Below are 23,784 nucleotides of genomic sequence, written 5' to 3' on the forward strand. Positions count from 1 at the left end.
TACTACTACTACTACTACTACTACTACCAGAAGTTCTATTTTTGTGTTGTAAACACAACATCTGCCTGTCCCATGTCCTTGGAAAGACTTGATAGGTGATCAAAAAATGCCAAATCCAGTCTGAATATCTGGCTGACCAAATGCATAGGTATAGAATAGGTGGTACCTGGCTCAATAGCAGTAACCATGAGAGGGATCTAGGAGTTCTAGTGAACAATCACTTAAATATGAGCCAACAGTGTGCTGTAGCTGCCAAAAATGCCAACACAGTTCTAGGCTTCATTAAAGAAGGACAGAATGAATCACATGAAGGGTTAATACTACTTTATAATGCCTTGGTAAAACCACACTAAGAATATTGCATCCAGTTTTGGTCACCATGATGTGAAAAAGATGAGTACAAAGAAGAGAAAAAAAATAATAAAGGGATTGGAGGCTATGAGCAGCAGTTGCAGGAATTAGAATGGATAGAAACTAATCAAGGAGAGAAGCAACCTAGAAATAAGAAGAAATTTCCTGGCAGTTAGAACAATTAATCAGTGGAGCAACTTGCCTCCAGAAGTTGTGGGTGCTCTGACACTGGAGGTGTTTAAGAAGAGATTGAAATGGTACAGGGTTTCCTGCTTGAGCAGGGGTTGGACTAGAAGATCTCCAAGATCCCTTCCAACTCTATTTTCTGTTATGTAAAAGAAGTCCAAAAAGAAACCAAAAATATATGCTTTTCTACATCTTTCCCATCTTTGACATTGAAAGTTCCTATTGCTAGCTCTGTTGCCCATTTTCCTTCATCTTATAGGTTTAAATAAACACTAATAATCATTACTGTTTTTATCTAAAGACCCTATCCCTCACCATGAGCTTATACTTTTGCCAAAGTTTGTGTTCCTTTTCTTATTTTTCATTTGAGAAGACTTGGGTTTCATTTGGGTTTTTATGTTTTCCTGTATTTCTGCCTGTTAGTCATACTAGCACCTTTCCTCTTGTTTAGTGGAACTTCTGTATTAGATGTTATGTAGTTCATATTCATTAATTTTAATGAATTAATTCCTTAAAGCAGTGTTTCTCAATTTTTGGCAGCTAGAAGCTATGTGAATTTCCAGCCAGAATGCTGAAGTCCACATAGTTTCATGTTTTCCTGTGTTCTGAATCTTAATGCTAGATAACTAATACATATTGCACAATATTAAATATTACCTAAGCTTTCCTTTGGCTCCTTAGCAAGCAATAAATATACTTAGATATTCTTATAGATTTAAGGAGGCATGGAGACAAGTTACATCAATACAATATGTCCAGTGTTTTTGTATCACTATATGGGAAAGGGACTTAGGGACGCGGTGGCTCAGTGGGTTAGGACGCTGAGCTTGTCGATCAGAAGGTCGGCAGTTTGGCGGGTCGAATCCCAAGTGCCGCGTAACAGAGTAAGCGCCTGTTACTTGTCCCAGCTTCTGCCAACCTAGCAGTTCGAAAGCATGTAAAAATGCAAGTAGAAAAATAGGGACCACTACGGTGGGAAGGTAACAGCGTTCCGCGCGCCTTTGGCGTCTAGTCATGCCAGCCACATGACCACGGAGATGTCCTCGGACAAGCGCTGGCTCTTCGGCTTTGAAACGGAGATGAGCACCGGCCCCTAGAGTCGGAAACGACTAGCACGCATGTGCGGGGGAACCTTTACCTTTACTTTTATGGGAAAGGGAGGTTCAGCCCGGGGAACAGTCAGATAAGAGACAGCATAGTCCACAGCTGTATAGTGGGTAGGCCAAAAGACTCGATAGAAACTCCCTAGTTTCTTAGGCTGTAAAGGAAATGGCGGGAGAATTGTATCTTCAGACTAGCAAGGTTCTATTAATATACTCTTACAATAAAAAAGAGTTAGTACCTGGTTGTGCTTCCTGTCTCGTCTACTTAATAAGGTTGACATCAGTCTTGCAAGTCTCTATATCTCTTCCAAGGTGAGAAAATTTCGGGAATGGCCTCTGATCCTCAAGGAACTCTCCTATCTGCCAAGCAACTGGCAGCAATGTTGTTGCAACAACAGGAGGAACTAGATGCACTGATGACCAATTTGCAGAAGGCCATGATACAACTAATACAACAGCTGATGCATGATTTGCTCCAACCCTCAGCAGCACCATAGATGATGGCTCAGCACATGCTCCTGCATTCCCGTGATACCTGGTCAGAGAATGCTGAGAAGGATCAATTCTCAACATTCTCCATTCAATGTGAAATGTTTATGGCACGCAAGCTGGTGGAGTTTTCACTGATCGCACCAAAGTGACTTTTGTGCTGAGTTTGCAGAAGGAAGCAGTAGCTAAGTGGGCAATTCCATGAATTGAGGGAACAATCCAGTGCTGAACAACTATTAGGACTTCATGCGTAAACTCAAAGGACACTTTGAGGATCCTATCAGAGAATCACTGCTAGTTCCGGGATCTGGAAGCTCACAGAGCAGAGTACGGTCATATATTTTGTACTTTAAATTACTTTCTGGCTATATAGGGTAGAATGACTAACCAGTTCAAAGAAGGGCTGACCAAGGATCTCAGAGATGATCTGATAAGGCAAGGCACCTCAAAGAAGAGCTACATCAGCACTGTATAATAATAGCTGCCTGACTAGGAAGGAAAGGAATGGTATGGGGGTCTGTCTTACCCTATCCCAATGGCCTGCTCAAATCAGAGCATCTAAGAATGGGGTCTGTCTTACCCTATCCCAATGGCTTAGATGCAAATCAGAGCATCTAAGAATTCCCTGTCATCAGGAGAGAAGTAAAGAAAAAGGGATCAGGGACTGTGACTTTACCTTGGGGTCCCAGGAGGCATAGCCACAGCATGCCTGGTAAAAGTGCTAATAGCTGGCATAGAAATGAAATGCAAAATAAATCAACAAAGCCCATAGCCAGCAAATGCCCAATTTTCTTTGAACCAGCACATCAGGGAAACTTTGCTGCACTCCAAACCACCAGAACCCTGAATTTGGAGCAACCACTAATTTAACAGACATAAAAAAGTACAGAAACTAAAATTGCTTACTCAAGCTCTAGAAAGCCCAGTGAAGTCAAGATAATTGATGGACAGCCACTAAGAGCAGGGTTGATTCTGCAGCACATTGGCTCCATTGCAGTTGACAATCAAAGATCACACCGAGTTCATAACGTGGTATGTTACTGCCTCCTTACAAGTACCCGCCATCTTAGGAATAAAGTGGCTTCAGCTGCATAATCCAGATGCAAATTGGATAAAAGGAATGCCCTCATTCCCCATTCCTAAATGCCAGCCACATCACTTATAAGCAGTGAAAGCTTACTTTGCCCACTCCAATGCAGAATATGGGAGAACCAGCACTGCCAGAAAAATATCCATATTTTGCAGATATGTTTGGAGAGGAAAAGGCAGTTGCGTTACCTCCCTGTCCCCAGGCATGTAATTGTGTCATCATTTTGAAACTAGAATCCCAATCCCAGGAAAGAGACAGTATCCTATGTCTATCCATTATTTAGTCAGTTTCAAGGAATGTTTGGTGGTCAAACACCCTTCCAGCTCATCAGAATCAACAACCACATTTTTTGTCCTTCCAAAACAAGGAGAAGCAGCAGCCACTCTGAAAGGAAAGGAAGGAGTCCCCATGCACAGAGTTGATGACTACAAAGACCTGAAAAGAATGGCACTTAGAGATCATTACCCAATTCCACTTATCTCAGATCTATTAGCTGGCTACAAAAGGTACCTATCTTTACAAAACTAGACTTGAGAATTGCTTGCGATCTAATCATAATGAAAGTAGGACACAAATATTTAACAGCCTTTGATACAAGATATGGCAATATACAGTGATGCCTTTTGGCTTAGTTAACTGTGGGGCTGGGGACTTTTTGGTTCATTAACAACTTATTTTCAGAAATTCTAGACAGGTTTGTGGTGGCTATACTTACATGACATATCAGTTTATTCCAAAGATCCTTCCTTGCATGTAACTAGAAATGCATTGCAAAAATTACAAGACAATAGGCTCTTTCTCCAACTAGAAAAGTGTGCTTCTGACTTGTCTCAATTCGACTATTTGGGCTACAGAATCACTACAGAATCCCATCTGGTAACAGTGTTCTAAACACACAACTTTGAGTCACACCCTAATCAGTCCAACATGAAAATCTGGCAGGGGCAGGAAGATAGGCTGTTGATCTGTTTGATTAGATTAGGGCACAGCACCAGCAGGATGCAAACATGACTAGGCCCGAATGGATGACTTCTAGGGAGACCAAAAGGTACAGCTGTGCCTTTCATAGGGAAGAGAGTGCAGCTGAAATATCTGAAGTACTTGTGCCATAACAACCAAACAGCAGAACATGGAAGGTATTTAAAACCTAACATCAACTTTCTGTGGTCTCATGTCTGTGCCAACAAAAAGAAGTTTCCTCTTGTCATATCTGTCATAGAAAAAAACAACAATCCCTGTAATCTGGCTAGGTTACTGCAGCTGCAAAAAAACCATCACAGCCCTGGGACATTGCTTCTCTAGATTTTATCATTGATCTTGCCCCAGTTCAGGGATATAGTAACATACTTGTAGTGGTGGATTTATTTAGTAAATTGGCTCATTTTATTCCTTGCAAAGGTCCCCCAGTGGCCTAGAAAATAGCTCAACTCTTTGCACCACGCCTTTAGATATAGTGGAATCAATCATGATATAGAGATATAGGGGTCAATCAGACAGAGGAAGTCATTTCACTTCCAAATTTTTGAAGTTCCTCTTGCAATTATTAAGTATTTTCCTCACATCATCCAGAGACTAATGGAGAAACCAAGAAGATAAATCAACTGTTGTAAGCAGCATTTGTGATACTATATTTCAAACCAGCAAGACAACTGGACTGATTTCATACCTTTTGCTGAATTTGTTTACAATAGTGCAACACACTCCTCACTGGTATGTTCCCATTCCAGGCAACTTACAGGGGCTTACCAACAACCAGATGAGAAAGTACAATCCCATGTGCCATAAACTTAGTACACAAGTGGCAAGCAGCCCAAAGTCTATTAAAGGAGCAGCTCAAACTGGCAAAGGCTTTATAAATAAATAAAAAAGTAGCAGATGCATGCAGAAGAGGATGTGGTGTGGCTTTCTGCAAAAATTTCTGACTTCCACAAAAGCTTCCAAGAAACTAGGCTTGAAATCTAGTTCAGCATATGGTTGTGTTTCCTATCTGGTCTACCTGGTAAAGCTGATAGCTTTGTTGATTCTCTTTTATCTATTAATAACTAGGCAGGAGGGAAGGCGCTGACAGAATTATACCTTGACCTTCCCGATAGCTAAGGAATAAATTATTCCAACAGAAGAAGAAAAGGTCAGAGATATACATTAGGACTTTTCCATAATGGCACAGTGAGGTTCTTATTTCTCTAGCTTAGCACATACCCCTTGCTTTAATCTCTTTAGGTGATGCACAACACGAATAGTGAGTAAGAAGTTGTAGTTAATGGATACCTGAAATAATCTCATAGTTGAAAACTTTATGCTAGTGGCTGACACAGTCAAATTTATAGAAATGCCAGAACTGTTGACAGAATTTGATTACTCTCATTGCATGAATCTTAATAATTACACATTCATCATTTAGAAATTTACCATTAAACTTGTAAATTTACCTATTTAAACTATTTACTTTATCTCAAGTGGGCTTGAGGGTTATTCAGTGTTGCAGGGGGGGTTAATCCTGATACAGTGTAATTGAAAGACAATTCACTACCATAATTATCACAGGGTAAGAACTCAGATAGAAGAAATAGAGTATATTTGAACTATTTTTAATCAATAGGCGTAGGAACTCTGTTCAAAGTTAGAAACATGTGAGATTTGATACGCCATTCTACTTTTAGTGAATATGTTTGTCTAGTTCAGGTGTCAGAAAACTACATCTTACTTGCACTTGAGAAAATATCACTAGGCCAGTTCTCCCAAACTGACTCTGTTATACAATGGGTATATTTGTACACACAGCATGGAAATTCTGGGCATTGCAGCCCATATATCAGGTGGGGAGTTACATTAGAACATTGTTTCTTTTTTAAATTGTGTGAAGCAGTTATATTTACATGAATATACATAGGTATTAATAGGTAGAACCAAAAATGGCTACAGTACATGATATAATGGTATCTGATTTTTCTTTTACAATGACAGTTTTTTTTAAAGTTTGCTTGAGATTAATAATTCAGGCCATAACTGTAAGCATCATCTGCCAAAACCAGAATTAGCTAGGCAAGATAGTCACCTCTTACCATAGCAGTCAGGAAAAGACTGAAAAGCCCATTTAAGTTTTTAAGGATTAAAAAGTGACAATTAATGGGTACTGTTGTAAAAGTCAGGGACCTCTAGCTGGCTGTGGTTCTTGGTTATTAACATATTTCAGGTTTAGTAGGCATGTCTTGGCTGTAAAGGGATTTTATTCATATTAGCCTATATAGAGAAATATTTCCCATTTTTCTTGATGTTGCAGAAGGTCCCAGATTTGAAACTAATAAGATGGTATTATCTACTACCAATCTTTTCTAACACAATGGGAAAGAGGCAAAACCTGAAAGATAGTAAGGCACAATGAAGACAATGAAGAACAAATGCTAAGAATAAATAAGAGAGAAGCCTAAAAGTAACTCTTAAAATTTAGGAGGCCTTTCAGATAATATTTGATTGGTTAAGGGCTTGCTAAGTTTTAAGTGGGTACTTAATTTGTCTCTTCATCAAAACAAAGTCTGGGACCATAAAAGTGGAATTTTTTGATACAGCTTTCCAGTCTCCACTTTTTTTATGCACTGCTGCCTATGAAACCTCATTTCCGTAAGTTAGATTTTCAAATCTGAATATATCTAGATTAAGCCGTTCCATAGCAGGAAATATAAAACACAAATCTTACCTGCTGTCTGATAATGTATTATTTTAAACTGGCATAAACTTTTGTACGTGATGAATTTTAGGCCTTGCTTAGAAACTGTAGTTTACTCCTTTCGACCTCCACTCACAGGTTTAATAAGATGGGGAAATGCTGGAAACTGCTGACGTATTTATCTGTTGGTGTCACAGAAGAAAGCAATAGAAAGAATAAATAGGCAGCTACATCATTCAGCAGTGCCTGACATAGATTGCTTTATTGCCCTATGCTAGTTGAGATGGGCAAAACTGTTGATAGTGTTCTTCACTTTTCCAACTTCAAGTCCATTATATCCTGTTTTCATGTATATAAAATTTTGTTTTAAAAATGGCATGTTTTTAGATGCTTTTCTCCCAACAGAAGCAATTTTGCACATCACTTTTGAATTAAGTGCAGATACAAAATTGTGTTCTAGATTGCATATAAATTTAAACGGTGCAAATTAAAATGAAAAAGTGAAAAGATTGCAGGAGTTATCCTTTTTAAGCCACTTTTTAATAAGCATATGCAACTCCCCACCTCTGAACAATCAGATTAAGAAGATAACATGTGAGATAAAAATGAGGATTTTGTGTTCAGTAGCAAAGCACAGGCTGTAATTCAGTCATGTCTGAATTGGAATACTTTTTAGTATAAACTAGGAGGCTAAAGTGAGCAGTCTTTAAGTTATAAAAAATCCTGCTTAGTCTTTAGCAACCACTGCCTCAGTGGCAGAGGGGTGCATTGTCAGAAGAGAATTTAAAAAACAAACTGAGTAAAAGTGCTTCTCATCAGGCCTTTTGGGAACATGGAGCCAAAGGGCACCTGCTAAGATCCTCTTACCTGCTTAAGATGACAAGGAGGTTATCTGGAGGGTCAGGAGTGGGTATGAGTTAAGTTATTGCTGCTGGTGTGCCAGTCAACTATTTGGCAATGAATAGTGCAGGACAGCAATGGAGATAGATCAGGGTAGACTGACACTGGTGTGGTTGGGTCTGCCTGGATCCTCCTCCTCCTTCTCCTGCTAGTCAGCGCTGGATAGTTTATTTATTTATTGTTTATTTATTTTTTTAAAAAAATATGGCCACCTGACTTACTCTTGACTCCGAGTGGCTTACAAAGATAAAGTCTTAAATACACTAGGTATGCTACAGCACTGCATCTTATCAAGGCAGAAGAGAATTGCAAACTTTTGTTTGGGGAAATGAGTTCTGTTTCATCAATGTTATTTACAGCATCTGAAGGAATGCTTCCTTCAACATAGTCGTGATTCAGAACAGAAGTCACAGTGAATGCCAATGGCTCATCGTGTGCTTTTTATTTTACTGCGTAGAATGTTTTCAGAGTAGTTCTGTGTATTTCTTGGCCAGGCTGGCACTGGCATGGAGACTAAATTTTTAGAGTGAGTAGTTTGCATATATTATCTATCCCCACACCCAGGAATGAGATTTGGATATTATGCTGTCATTGACACATCTAAAATATTGATATTTTTGATAAATGATGGTTTCATTAAAAGGACTCATACTATGTGTTTGATTTTCTAAAGGGCAATTATCTATTTATCATGCATTATTTGTTCCAAATTGTTGGAAGCTGCCCTACATTTACAAATGTGGATATTTTAGGACTATTTCATATATCAAATGAACAAACCAACTGCTGTCATATGAAAGAATTTATCAATATTTTAGTGTAAGTCTATCAAAATATATGGTGTGCCTTAGCTTATGAACTTCATATGTACTAAGACAGATTTTTAGAATTATGGTCATTTTTATTGCTATGATTGTGGTGTTGCTGTTAAAAAATAACTTTTCTTCATTCTTCCTTTCAAATTTTAGACATTTCCTTAAGTTCTTTCTGTTACTCATACTCTTTTTCAGCAATTCTAACTTTAAGTAAAGATGAGAGTGAGAAAAGTCTTTGTAATCTATATATTTAAGATAATGCAAAAATTATTAACTAATAATAAAAATATTAGTAGCTAGTGCTATTTGTTACCTGGTTAAGGAATGCTAAAATTGAATGACTGCTTATATTTAAATAATTGCATGATCAAACCTCAACCCAAGTTCTATTTCTGTCTATGGGGCAACTTTCAAATGAATCATTAGAATCTGAAAATAAAAATCTTTTTTAATATTTTTATTTTAGTATCTAGAGTCTGGTGCAGAAAATCAAATTATTTTGTTCACTTTTTTTGAGGCTAAGACCAAATTTTAGCTTTCATCATCCACCTCTCACCCCATAATATAATCAGGAGCATAGGGGGATTCATATAGAATTTCCTTCTATAATCATATAAAATTTCCTTATATAATAACTTCAAGCTCTAATATTTCAATATTTTTATAATACTTCAAGCCATTCAGAGTTACTATGAGATAAGATGGGCAGCCTATAAATTTTGTAAATAAATAAACACACACATACATACATGTTCCAACAAAACTGGGCACAAGCAAACCTGGGCAATGTCTGGGAGATTTTCCTATTAAATTAGAAAAAAAACTGATTTCTACATGTTTGTGATTCTTTTTATCTATGACATATCCCACATGCAAAGAATAATTGCATACATAGTTGTTTAAGTTGTGCTAAAGTATGAATGAATGTATAATTCAGTTACATTTGTTGAGATGTAATGCCCCTAATAACTGTACATTCCTGCCTGGTATTGTCTAGCACATTATGCCTTCATTATATTAATTAATTAATGGAATCTTGGCAATTTACAGATGTTAAGATTGAAAGAAAACAATGACAATAAGTAACAGTAATACAGAAAGCACAATAAATATTTAAAATGAATATTAATGCTGGTAGTTCCATAGTCCGTCTACAAACAGTCAGATTTTTATCACTTTCTCACAAGCCATGAAATTGAGAGCCATCCTCATCTCAAAGAACAAGTATTTCATTGGAGGGAAGCCATACTGTTAGAATTACTTCTTCCACACCCCCTTTAGCAGGTACTCTAATCATTACATAGTAAAACTCAGTCTGAGAGAGACACCCTCTTAGAAGCCAAGGGCCAAAAAGAGTGTCAAAGGAGGCAACTAACACATAGAATTGCCCTTGGAAACAGAGTAGTGTAGGTCCTATAACAGCGGTATGATATAGGAGGAGCATAAAAGCTGTTCCATTTTGGTCTTGCTGAAGTTCCTAGATAATCTTCACGTGCAACTCCATGAAAAGGGAATTTCAGTAATCTGAGATACAGCAGTGGCAACACTGACCATATTTAGCCCATCCTGTTCCATTTCAGATTGCTGGGCAAAGGTTCTCCAGTTCAACTTTCACTTGTTCTTTTAGCAAGATTTGTGAAATCTGCAAGGATCCTCAGATTGCAAGTTTGTTCTTTCTGAAGGAAGGCAATCACATTAAGAATCAAAGTTGACACAAACCTTGTATCTGTAGATTTCCAAATTAACAGCCATTTCATCTTGCTTGGAATTGAATCTGATCCTGACTGAACTCCTGTTAGTTCCAACACCAGATCAAACTTTCTGCCATGCATCTAATTGGGCCCAGTATGGCTTCTCCCAGTGTTTGTGTAGTTGTTAAACTAGATAAGAGAGATGATCAAGATCTAAAGTTTCCAATGATGAAGTGGCCTGGCCTTTCCCAACCCCACCAATTGTTCCTGCCCACTTATATAGAACAGAAACTGCTGTAAAATGATGTCTCCAAATCACAAGATTCTCAGCAAGTCCAGAAAGGTAGCATGGTAGATGTATCAAAGCACAATTTATTTAATCATTGATCAAAATTATGTATAAAGAATCAATCAACAAACATTATGGGAAAATTTAAATATTCAATAGAAAATGTGTAGCTGTTTGTCCTCTTAACCTGGAACCAATCTATCAGAACTTTATTCTTTTCAGAGTTTTCTAACAGTGATTATGATTGATATTTTGCTACTTTTATGAGGTTTCCAGGAATTTATTAGGAAAAAATGTATGATCTTCCATAGAATGTTTGGAACATATATAGTGAGGGGTAGATATTAATTCAGAGCACAATGAACAGAACAATGGACAGCAAAGCAAAAGTTGTATGTTGGTTCAACAGCACGTTTCATACAGGAGTAGATTAGATTCTGGAATGAAAATTACTATACCTCCATTCTAAAATCTTTGATGGTAAAGGCATTAAATCTGGAAAGAGTAATCATGGATTTATCCATATAACAAATGTCCAGACTAGCAGTTAAGACTGCATGCCCCACACAAAGATTAATGAAGAAAGATTAAATTATCTTTAAAAATAGTTATATACTGCTTTTCATTGATGCAGTAGTTAGAATAGATTGAAAAAGTAGTTATACTGAGGCTCTGTAGCATTTGGGATTTGAAGGCAAAATCATTCTAGCGTTTGTCTTCAACTTCTTCATGAAAGCATGTTTTTCCCCCCTACTTTCATATTACTGCCAAAACAATCCATAGAAATGTCCATAATTTTCAAAGACTGACAGGTTTTGTGCTCCACTTTATATAGTATTTTAGAGGTCCTGAGGAAGAGAGGTACAATAACTGTTTGTGCAGGTGTACCTTTGAAATACAGCTTATTCTGGAAACATTAATATGTGGTAATGATGACTTTATTAAACATTTCCTCTGTTTATTTCTGCTATTAGAGGCCAATTGCATTTAAATGTTTAGCAGGAAAAGAAAAATATTAAAAGTGGAGGAATAATATAAGTTTTACACAAAAAATGAAAAGGGTGAGGTCAGGGGGAAAAATAAGATAGTGATCTTTTGAAAATGGTAATTTCAAAATCTGCCAGACAAACCACTTCCCTCTGTATGCTTAAAGCAGCCAAGTCTTTTCCCCCAGATCCATGACTTCTTCACAAGCTATTCTCAAAGGTCTATGCCTGCACGTGCACACACAGCTGCTTTGCTTCACTTCGTCATTCATTCATTCATTCATTCATTCATTCATGCATGCATGCATGCATTCATTCATTGATTCATTCAGTTTCTATAGCTGCCCATCTCAGCATCTCACGGACTTTGGGCAGCTTTCAATTCTAAAACTATAGAACAATTAAGACAATTAAAAATAGTAAAAACATCTAAAAATAAATACATACAGCAGCATGCTAACAGTAAAGCCAAGAAATGGCACCCTTAACATAAACAGAGCCCTAGGCTGAGTTACACAGCCAAGTTTTAAGCACACACCCACACAATTTAAACAGGTGTTTCTAAAGTACTTTAAAGTACTTAAAGTAAGTGCAATAATATGTATTGCTATTTAAAGAATTCTTTCAGAATATCATCATATTCAGAGTTGACCGCATAATACCATCAAACCTAAAATGCCTTCCTCTATTTTCAATATATACAAATGAAAATGAAGTATATCTGTATGAATATTTGTAAGATGCAGTTAAATTGATATATAATGTAAGATAGTGAACTATTGCTATAACGGAATACAATCCTACTTTATTCTGTTCTACAGATCAGTGGCTATAAGAATGTCAAGAAATATTTTCTTTCTCTTTCTTTTTCCTGTTCTCTCTCTTCCTTTTCTTACTTAAAGGTAATTATTAGTTTAAAAGTAGTTATTAAAGTGAACTTGTGGTTACACTTTTGCTCAGGTAGTGAGTATTTATGGCCCTCCAAGTATTACTAGCTGTCAAGTATCAGCATCTTTAACGCCACTGGTCAAGTGGCAGTAAGAATTATCTGGAGAGCCACATTACTTGGTTCCTATCAGACTTGCTTTTACTTGCACAATTACAATAGCCTAATTGTGTGCATCACTGTCAGACAGAGGTGATAGTATTCGCTCAATCTTTGAAAAGGAGGCAAAAGAAGAAGAAATATTTTCAGACACAACGTTGCACAATTCTTAAAGCTAAATGGAAACTGCATCTTGAAATCAACTTCCATAAGTCGTTTGCCTTCTTTTTACACTATACTCACACCCTTGTCATTGTTTCAAAGTTTTGTAACTTCATTCAACTTCTAGTATAGTAGTGAGAGGAGATGTTCTCAATTGGCTTTGCTTTTCATTATGTTTATTCTAATAAATACCATTTCATATGCAAGATAGACCTTGACTTATTTTTTTATTTTTATTTTAATCCCATTTATATCCCGCCCTTCTCCGAAGACTCAGGGCGGCTTACAGTCTAAGCACAAATCAAATGTGCTTAGCAAACTTATGACCGTAATTGAATCTGGAATTATGTTCGTAAATTATTATGGTCATACATTGAGGCATTAGATGACTGGACCCAGTTTTTCAGGCATTTTTTGTAGCAGTCATTAAATGAATGCCAAGTCATTAAGCAAATCCATTTTATCCAATGATTGCTTTTTGCCAAAAACTGGAAGCAAATCCCAGAAACTGGCAAAAACTTTGGAAACTGACAAAGATGTCAAAAGTTATGTGTCCATGGGACACTACAAAAAGTTGTAAAAGTGATCTGGTTGCCAAGCAACCAAAATGCAATCACCTGACCATAGGTGGGGTGTTTGTGCAGCCATCATAACTTTGAAATCAAGTTGTGTGTGTGTGTGGGGGGGGGTGTTTTCTGACATTACTTTCAACATAAATTGTATTTATTTTTGTTAACAAATTATATGCTGAGTATTTGATGTACTTATTGAATAATCTTGGCATACCCCTTTCAGTTTATTAATTTTTTTATGTTCTTATTGTATTCTTTAGTTAGTTGAGTTTTTTCCCCCATGCACTATAAAAATCAAATATATTGCAGGGTGAAGGACCTGTTTTGTTTTTGTTCCTCCCCCCTCCCCATATTCTTCTTCTCTTATCCCATTCTCTTCTTTTCAGACTTAGTAAGAACTTTAAGAGATTTTGCATTTAACCTACTGCAAAATAATTTGTACTGATATTGCTAACTAGCTCTTCCACTGGTACTGATCAGTGTAGGTTTTTTTTTTTAATTCCATTTATATCCCGCCCTTCTCTGAAGACTCTTGATTTTCAGTAGCTAAGAATTTGGTTAAGGCCTTCATAACCCATGATGAATATCTTATCAAAATGTGAGAAGAAAAATTCATCCCCAAATTTAAATAAGATAAAAAATGAACATGTATTAAGTGTCATCTCTTTTTGTTAAAAGTTTTACGAAGTGAGAGAACATTTTAGTAAGTTTCAACATATCTGGATTACAATAATTCAAGAAAATTGTGCTGCTGTCTAAGAGACGTCTGGATTTTGCAGCATACTCTTTTGGGATATGTACTGTGTCTTATACATTGGACTTTCTTTGAGAATTTGGTTAATTCAGCCATTCAGTAACAGGATTACAATAACTATATGCACTTTGGGAATGCTGGAGACAGAGAGCGCGGAGCTACCTCTTGCCATATAGACATTAAGAATCAAGTTTGCATACCCTGTTCTGAATGTTGTTCTATGTCACAAAGTAGCAATGAATGATGAGCAAAGTTTTTAGGTAGATCTAAATTGTTCTATGTTTCTTAATCTATGTTCTATGTTTCTTAATCAAGAGTAATATATATGTATTTTATACTGTAGTATCAATTATGAGTTGGTAAGCTTAAAAATATTTGAGAAAAATACTTGTAAGTTCCTAAGACCACGATAGACTAAATCTCTTTTATGGACTTCGTATACAAAACATCATGCAGTAATGAAGTAAGTGCTACTATTAGAAAAGGCCGTACTTCTTTTCTGATTCCACATGCGGTATACTTGATTTAGTTATTTTCATGATTCCACAAATATTTGATCGATTTAGTTATAAACTTTAAACTATTGTTTATCATATATGTGCATGTTTTCACATATTTGTATTGTAAATATAAATATTGATATATGCAATGAATTGCAAGTTCCAATTTTTAATTGTTTAAAACACCTGTCAACTACATTTTTCACTATTACCTCCAGGAAAATATTGTTGTTTTGCATAGAAAGGATTATAGAACAATTAATTTCAATGGCTCTGTCCCAAATATGTCTAAAATCTGGATCTACTCCAACAAAATTAGTGTTTATAATATAGGATTGTGTTAATTTCTTTTCCATCTGTTGTATTAAACAAAATAGGATTTGGCCATTTAAACAATCCTTACAAGTAAAATGGTGCAAATAATGTATTTATAGTAAAGCTATAAATAAGCTATAAAGTGTTATCTAACAGTTTACAAATTATTGTAGATAATAATGGTAAATAATTTGTAAGAAGCTTACAAACTTACATACTTCCTATAACTAATACTAATACCACCCTGAGAGAATAGATCTAGTCAATGATTAAAAAAAACAAAGACTTAAAAATATTTACTTAATTCTAGTTTAAAATAATACTGTTCTAGGGCTTTTAACTGCCGTACACAAAAAAATAATTAACAGTTTGTGACTGTTCATAGTATTGTAGAAAAAGTTCCCATTCCAGCCATTTTTTTCCCTTTCCTTTTCCCCATTTCTTTTATCTTTTCTTTTTCTTCTATGCAGAAGACCATCAAATGAATTGTCACAATACTCGAATGCAAGATACAGAAAAAGACGATAACAATAATGATGAATACGATAATTATGATGAACTGGTGGCCAAGTCATTGCTAAATCTTGGCAAAATTGCAGAGGATGCAGCATATAGAGCCAGGACAGAATCAGAAATGAATAGCAATACATCTAATAGCTTGGAAGATGACAGTGATAAAAATGAAAATGTGGGCCGGAAGAACGAGTTGAGTTTAGATTTAGACAGTGACGTTGTTAGGGAAACTGTGGACTCATTGAAATTGTTAGCACAAGGACATGGTGTTGTGCTTTCAGAAAATGTTAATGATAGAAATTACACAGACAACATGTCTCAGCAAGAAAATAGGAATATGAACTACGGGATGCTAGGGAAGCCTGCAAACAATGGGCTTCCTGAAAAAATGGTGGAAGAGAGTGATGAGGAGGTATGTCTCAGCAGCTTGGAATGTTTGAGGAACCAATGTTTTGATTTGGCCCGCAAACTCAGTGAGACAAACCCACAGGAAAGAAATCAACAGCAAAACATGAATTCTCGTCAACATGTTCGGCAAGAAGAAGATTTCCAAGGAAGGACACCTGATAGGAATTATTCTGATATGATGAATTTAATGAGGCTTGAAGAACAGTTGAGCCCGAGATCTAGAACTTTTTCTAGTTGTGCAAAAGAGGATGGATGTCATGAAAGAGATGATGACACCACTTCTGTTACCTCAGATAGATCTGAAGAGGTGTTTGATATGACAAAAGGAAACTTAACACTACTTGAGAAAGCAATTGCTTTAGAGACGGAAAGAGCAAAAGCCATGAGGGAAAAAATGGCAATGGAAGCTGGACGGAGGGATAATATGAGATCCTATGAAGAACAGTCTCCAAGACAGCTTTCTGGAGATGAGAGGAAATCTAAATCCAGTGATGGCCATATCAAAAAGCCATATTATGGTAAAGGTAATATTTCTATCTAAAGTATGTTGTCATATGATAAAATAGAGATAAATCTTAACATATGTATGATGGTGTTGTTTGAGGTGTTAACAAATCTTTATAAAATCTAAACTAATATTTTTGTTTCTGTAAAAAAAATATCATTTCAAGAGGAAAAAAGGAAAACAAAAATTACTGAAAAAGTAGGCAATGATTATCCTGAAATGCAGACCAGAAATAGGAGAAGAGCAGGCAGACCTGGGTGGGATGGGGTGGAGTTAAATATGTCATCATCTTAGAGTTCTCACATTGTCACAAACGATCCAAGTCCAACCCCCTTGAATTTTTAGAGCCTTATCTAGTGCCAATTTATTGCTAATTGCTAGTTAATTAGATTCTTGTGTACAGGCTTGAATAAATTTTCTGTGCTGTAACTTAACAGATAGTCCTGATCCTTTGCACCTGACATTAATCTGAGTTAGTTGACTAGATTAATTTCAGGTCCGTCGCATTAGGACCATATGTTAAGTTGCAGCACAGAAGATTTATTCAAGCCTATATGCAAAAATCTAGTCAACTAGCATTAAATTGGCTCTAGATAACAGTCAAAGAAATTCAAGAGGGGGCGAGACTTGGATCATTTTTGGCAATGTAAGAACTCTGATGATAAATTTAACTCTGCCCCCCCAGTTTTGCCTGCTCTTCTCCTACATCATATCAGTTATCCCATGAAAACAAAGAGATGTGGAAATACCTTGTATGAATTTACTTACATTTTGAGGGTGGGTGCAGGACAATCAAATCAGCCAGCTGTAAAATTCAAGTATTTATAGACTTGACTATGGCGGAACATCCTGATTTATAAAATTATCACCAAATGGTAGTTATTGATTAACACTTTCCTGCATAAAATGTGGGATTTCTTGATAGGAATTGAACTATATTGGAATGACTGATAACATAAGATAGAAGCAGTGACTGCACATTAATTATCTTAAATAGTAAGATAATGAAAACCATTTGCCAGGCAAGGCATGCTGAGATCAATAGCAATTTCTTATATATGCATTCCACCTCACTAGTTTCATGCAGTCATGGAAATAGTTAAATTGCTACCTTTAGAAATAATTATGACACAACATGCAAAAAAAAGTCTAAGCGTAATTACTGTAAAGATTTTTATTCATTGGTATATATAGTATATAAATATAAACATGTTTTTTCCTTAATCCACATTCTTACAAAGTGTATAAGAGCTGCAGAGTACTTTTGATTTCCATTACCTTTAATAAAATTGGAAAAAATGACATTATTAGAGGAATGTGAGATCAATACAGATGGATATAGATGATATTATACTGCTCAAAGCATCATATTAAACTGTTATGGTGAGGCTTTTATATTATAAATAATAGAATTGTGACACTGGTTATGATTTTAAAACATTTTATAAACTTCTGCAACAATTTTTTTCCTTAAGCAAAGTTTATAAGACAAAAGCAAGGTTTTAAAACTCTTAAGACATATGGATTTCTAACCAGTTTTACATTATACAGTATTCAAGTTACTAAATTTGAACCAATTCAGATTGTACATTTTCTGTACATGCAATTAACCTTGAGCACATACTTGCATGAGTTTAAATATTAAAAGTTTTTAATATTTTATCACTGGGGCTTGTTAGTTTAATCTTTTTAAACATTTGTATTATTGTGTTTTATTGTTGTTAGCCGCCCTGAGTCCTTCGGGAGATAGGGCAGCATATAAGTCCCATTAATTAATTAATTAATGAGTAAGCACAATGAACTACACTGAAACTTTGAATAAAGTAACTTTATCTTGCTTGATTGAAAAAAAGTATTCATGAGAATTATCTAAGTTATGGAAATTGCTGCTAATTTAATTCACATATGTGTCTGCCTTTGTAAATTCCAAAGGTTACCAGAAATGTTCTCTTCAACAAACAATACAATCAACACATGCAACAACTCTTAAATTACATTAGTATTTGAAATACTTTTTCCTAAATATTAATTATTTGATAAAATAAGGTTGAGTTTTATATTCTTATGTAAAGTTTTATAAGTATTTTATGAGTTTTACACACATATTTTTTTTTAAAAAATGTCTTAATTAAATCCAAAATGGCTTTATCAATTAAAAAAAATTCTAAATAAGGACAAGTACTGCATTTAATTGAGATCAAAGCAGTACCTAGGTCTGAAATGGGAACTGTAGGCAAATTTAATGCCTCATATGATGGAAAAGATAGAGCAACTTTACAAAGCTGCAGAAAAGGTACTGTCAAGCACTTTTTTGGCTTTTGAACCTGAAGCATTGCATAACCCCTTCCCTTTTTTACTCCTAGATTTAAAAATAATGTATGAAAGTTATGTCCCAATGTCAATCACCATCAACTATATACAAACCCTAAATCTGGCATCAAAAACTCTTGGCTAAGATGATGATCGGAATATCAGCACACACATTTACATTTCAATGTAGAAAACCTGAAGCATCAAAAAGAGCGCAGGATAATTCTGTTATATTCCATACTCAGCTCAGATGGGTTTCTAAAATCAATGAGAAAGGATATCCTTTTTCAATTTATATGTTCATTTCATGTTAGAAAGCTTCTGCGCATCTTTTTGACTTTCATCTCAACCATACACATTTATATCAACTCTTTATGTAAAGCAATGTCTAGACAAGCATATCAGTAGATGGGAGGAAGCCCCATTTTCCTTTCACCTGGTTCTGTGTTTAGAAAAGTCATTATTAAATTATTGTTATTATTATTATCTTCAAAATGACCAAGGTATTTCCCTTACTCAATGTTTGGAGCAGCAAGATGCACTGGAAATGAAGTTTCATATAGGTCATATAAAAACATTTTTATTCCGCATTTGTGGTTGGCTTATTAAAATAGTGTTCAAATGTGTGCCTGTCAGTATGATCTGAATTTTTAAAAACTCATTCTAGATGTTTCAGCTCATTAACTGATACTATGTCAATAGTACTGATGGATGTTTATGCATTTATTTCCAGTATTAATTCTGATTGTCCAAAGATTTACATTATTTATGCTATATGTTTCTTGTTAACTATTATCTTTCTTGTTGCCCTTGGAATACTGTTACATGAAATAGCATGACCACAATATAATATTAATATTGACTGGATTTATTTATTAATTTATTTTAGACAGTTATATGTCTCAAATGCTTTTGTAAGACTTACATAAAATTTGTGGTATACAAATGCCATTAGATATCTCCCAAGGGGTAAAGTTTGAGCTACACACTAGTGGTAAATAGGTTTGACTCCCAACTTCTATTAACTTGCAGTTAATGACTAGCTGTGTCTTATTAAAGGCCTAGTCACTATTAAAAGCTAGAACATTTGTTCATTTGCTAAGTTTAGGGGATTATTAATTATTCTGAGAGGTATTGTTCATATTATATAGTCCAAAGGGGACATACGTATTTGGTCTTTTTTTAAGAATTCCTGTTTTCTTAAAAATATTGATAAAATATTTTCTTTTGAAATATCACAATTTTTGATCAAAGCAACTTTCCTACCATGTATTATGGGCTGCCAGTTGTTTGTTCACCTTCTTACTTTTTGCAGGTTTATTGATCTCCTAATAACGGGCCTGAATATTTAATTAATATACTGTATTTGATTAGAAGGTTTTTGTCAGGCTTCTTTTGATTGACAAGGCATATTCCTGCAAAAATACATTTCCCAAACAAAAAGGCTCAGATAATTAGGTTTCTTTAGCAAAATTATGAAGTCCTTCCAGTGACTCCTGTGTATCAAATGTGACTGTTTATAACAACCAGTATGCAAATTTATTGCATCTATTACTCCTGCCCCACTCCTATAAAGGACTAGAAATGCATCTCCTTTGAAGAGAGGCAGAATTTCCATCTGTTCCTTATTTTGGTAATGTCCTGATCTATTATCAGGTTGTTTACTTTTAGATGAGAACTTTCATGAAGCAGAAGCACAGAAATTGAGTATATAAAACAGCTGGATGGCTGTTTGAATTTATATATGCAGTAGGTCCCAAGTCATGGTTAGCCAGTAGGGCAACAGAGACCACAGATAAAAATGAACAGTGTAATTTAGAATATGACCTTATTTCACTTCTGGGAGCTCACAGTAAAATAGTGCCCGACTATAAAGCAAATGTGATACGTTTTGGACTCTATACAGTACGTTAGTTTTGTATAGTATGTTAGTCTGCAACACAGGAATAAGTAGAAATTATCCAATTGTGAAATATAATTTCTTGCTTTTATATGTGTTTAAATATAAAAAGCAAATGTCTTAAATCTGTCAAAGTTCTAAGCTGTCATACAAATAAGGTTTAATTTGAATTGAGACTTAGGATATGTGAAAAAAATGAGATTTTTTTTTAAGGAAATAACTTTTAAACCCTCTATGGCAAATAAAATCACACAACCAGGGCTAAATATAGAGTGTTGATAACATATTTTTTTTCATTTGCTGTAAGCAGGATAAATTTATTCAATGATCAAAGTTGACTTTTTAATTTGAATTTGAATCCTATGTGCATTTGAATCTTATGTGCCATATTGCATGTATCTGTTTGAAAGCTGGCTACATATTAATCAAAATATTAGACTTTCTATACAGAATTAAAATTCAGAATGTGTTACTTCTAAGTAGTTACCCTGAGATAATTTCCCTTATCAAGTCTATGAATTATTTCAGAGGTGCTTACAGTTGTCTAAAATTTGTGCACCTGAGATTGGATTCATGCATAACATTTTAAAGTGCAAAAAGATGTTCTGAAAATGAAAAGTGTGAATTTGACAAATGTGTAAATCATCAGGGAGGTGGGATGGTAGCATATGCACCACAATTTTGTGAAATGGACCTGAAATAATAATCCTGTATCTACACAACATTTTACCAAAGAATGAAGCCTTGATTTATTTACCTTGTTAGAATTCTTGGTTCTCTTTCAGTTGACTTCAGCCTCTGATTTGCATGGATATAATCACAGGACATTAAAAAAAGGAGTTGAAACACTTTTTTTGTAATTTGAGTTGGGGAGGGATTATTCCTTTTATCCATGCTCACCAGCACTTATTCTTCTACACTAAAGTGCTTATCAGGGAAGAAGATTAGAAGAGTTCAGGATTTCTCTTTGAGGAGATTCAGAACCTCTTTCTTTCCCTTTTCTATCACTTGTTTTAAACCTATGACTTAACAATTCAAAGCAAGGTTCATTTTCCAGACATTAAAACTGTGACTTAACAATTCAAAGCAAAGTTCATTTTCCAGACATTTGAAAATATCGCAACTCTTATACCTCCACTGAAGCTTATATAGAGCAGGAGGACAGAGTGGAGTGCGATGGGCCATTTCAAGGAATCGAGACTTACAACCATCATGGTCCTTCTCCCCCCCCCAAAAAAAACCCCCAAAAGAATTATATCTTTTGTTCTTACTCTTCTGCTAAATTTTCTTGAATATGCATACAAATCAGAAATTGAATTTAACTGTTTGGATATTTTTTTCCCTTTGGATAACTGATTGTGTAAAAGATAGATCAGCAATATTTTAGTAAAAAATAAACAAAAACAAAGCATGAAATAATGGCATTGGCACTGCATTTCAAAATCCAGAAAAAATATACAGTAATCCTATTGATTTCCAAACAGGAATTGTTTCTTAGAATAGTTTTTTTTCCTGAGAATATCATTAAATAAAGCAACAAAAATTTGTTTAAATGTCATAAATATTCAAGTTATAAGTAAGTGACTATTTTCGTCACTATTAAAAGAATAGTGAATAATATTTAATATTGGTCAATATTAAAAGGAAATATTGTTTTAACCTCTACTAATTATTCATTGGAAAGAAATACACTTTTGTTTAAGTTCTAATATTCTTTAACAATGGTTTGATAAGTCAATATTAATCCTCTTAAAAATGCCACTATAAGAAATAACTTACAATTTTGGGGGGTCCCCTCTCATGGGATCTCCATACTTCTCCCACCGTAAATTTATAAACATCAAGATGTGAGTGCTAAAATGAGGACAAAGCACAGTCTACACAAATGTTTTACAGAACTATATTAAATGGCAAGGGTGGCTTTGCTGGAAGAAAGTCACCACCTAGGACCCTCCATGTCTGGGGATGGTTTTAATTGTAAAAGCTTCTGGTTGAGAAGAAGAAGCAGGACATAAAATTGTTTAAACAGAGCCAGACTTGTTTTCTTCCAGTGTTCTTTAAGAACATTTTCCAAAGAGTTACTGATTTCATTAACTGAACCTACATCCATCTGGAAATCTGAAAAACATCATTCACTTGACACGTTTGTTGTAAATTATAGATCCCTCAAGAACAGAAAAGAAAGAGAGCAAATGTCCAACCCCTGGGTGTGATGGAACAGGCCATGTAACGGGGCTATACCCCCATCACCGCAGTTTGTCAGGATGCCCACACAAAGATAGGGTCCCTCCAGAAAGTAAGTCCACATTGTTTCATGGAAACGGGGGATAAAATTCCACACAAACTTTTCTAGCATGCCTTGAGAAGCTTTTTATTTTGATTGCTCTTTCATTCCTCCCATTTTTCTAGTATTTGTCTCAGTTTAGCAATTTGTTTTATGTTACATTTATATATTTTCTTATTTCATCATTTTCACATCTTTACTAACTTATGCTTGAATGAAGATGTTTTAAAGCTGTATTCTTTGATCCTGAGAATACTGGGATATCTCTAAGCAATTGCTTTCTTGCGCATAGAAGTATTTTCCAACAAAACTGTTATTATTTTAATTTTGAGTAATTGTACCTACTCCTTGAATAGGATTTATCTTGAAGTAAACATACCTTTCAGTTTGAAAATGTACAGCTGAACCACTGAAATGTTTATATACTAAAAACATGTAATTACTTAAATATCTGACCTTGAAAAAATTGATTGATTTATAGTAATTCAACTTGTGATGTCAGCATAAACATGTTGTGGTTGTATAAAAGGGATAAAGGAGGAAGAAGTATGTTTTTAAAAATTGCACCTGTCTTAAATTATAAGAAATTCTTCATACGTGTCTTAAGAAAACTAAACAAACCAACCTTATTTTATGATTTTGAACAAAACTTTAATATTAGTTTAAACTATTATAAAAACTTCCTCACTATCAGGTGATGGCTTTCTAAAATCTGGGTATTTGTTATCTCTGTAATAGTACAAAAACGCATGAAAATAAGCATATAAAACTATGCATAATATATCCAAAATAGGAATGCTAAATGCCATACTGCCATTGTATCTGGAAATCCTACCATGTGATGTAGGGTGGTCATATAAATTTCATTCCCCTTCCTCCATAATGTATCGTATTTTAGACTATGTAAACTTCTTTCATTCATGACAAGATAGTACAAGGAGGTAGAATGGGT

The 23,784-nt window shown here is 35.0% G+C and overlaps 1 protein-coding gene across 2 annotated transcripts in view; it reads left to right on the forward strand.

The window, feature by feature from the left end:
* The window catches only part of MYT1L (myelin transcription factor 1 like), a gene marked incomplete at both ends in the record, with an annotated part of 134,876 nt that overhangs the window by 54,372 nt on the left and 56,720 nt on the right, over positions 1-23,784 (forward strand). The window contains 2 exons of one of the 2 annotated variants that reach the window (XM_083353646.1): positions 15,383-16,357; positions 22,710-22,844. In XM_083353646.1, coding sequence (XP_083209772.1) covers positions 15,383-16,357; positions 22,710-22,844 — 1,110 coding nt within the window. The remainder of the gene's footprint in view (positions 1-15,382; positions 16,358-22,709; positions 22,845-23,784) is intronic. The other variant, XM_083353647.1, reaches the window with a different exon arrangement.

Source organism: Vipera ursinii (assembly GCF_947247035.1).
Source record: "Vipera ursinii genome assembly, chromosome: 1".
Classification (NCBI taxonomy): Eukaryota; Metazoa; Chordata; class Lepidosauria; order Squamata; family Viperidae; genus Vipera; species Vipera ursinii.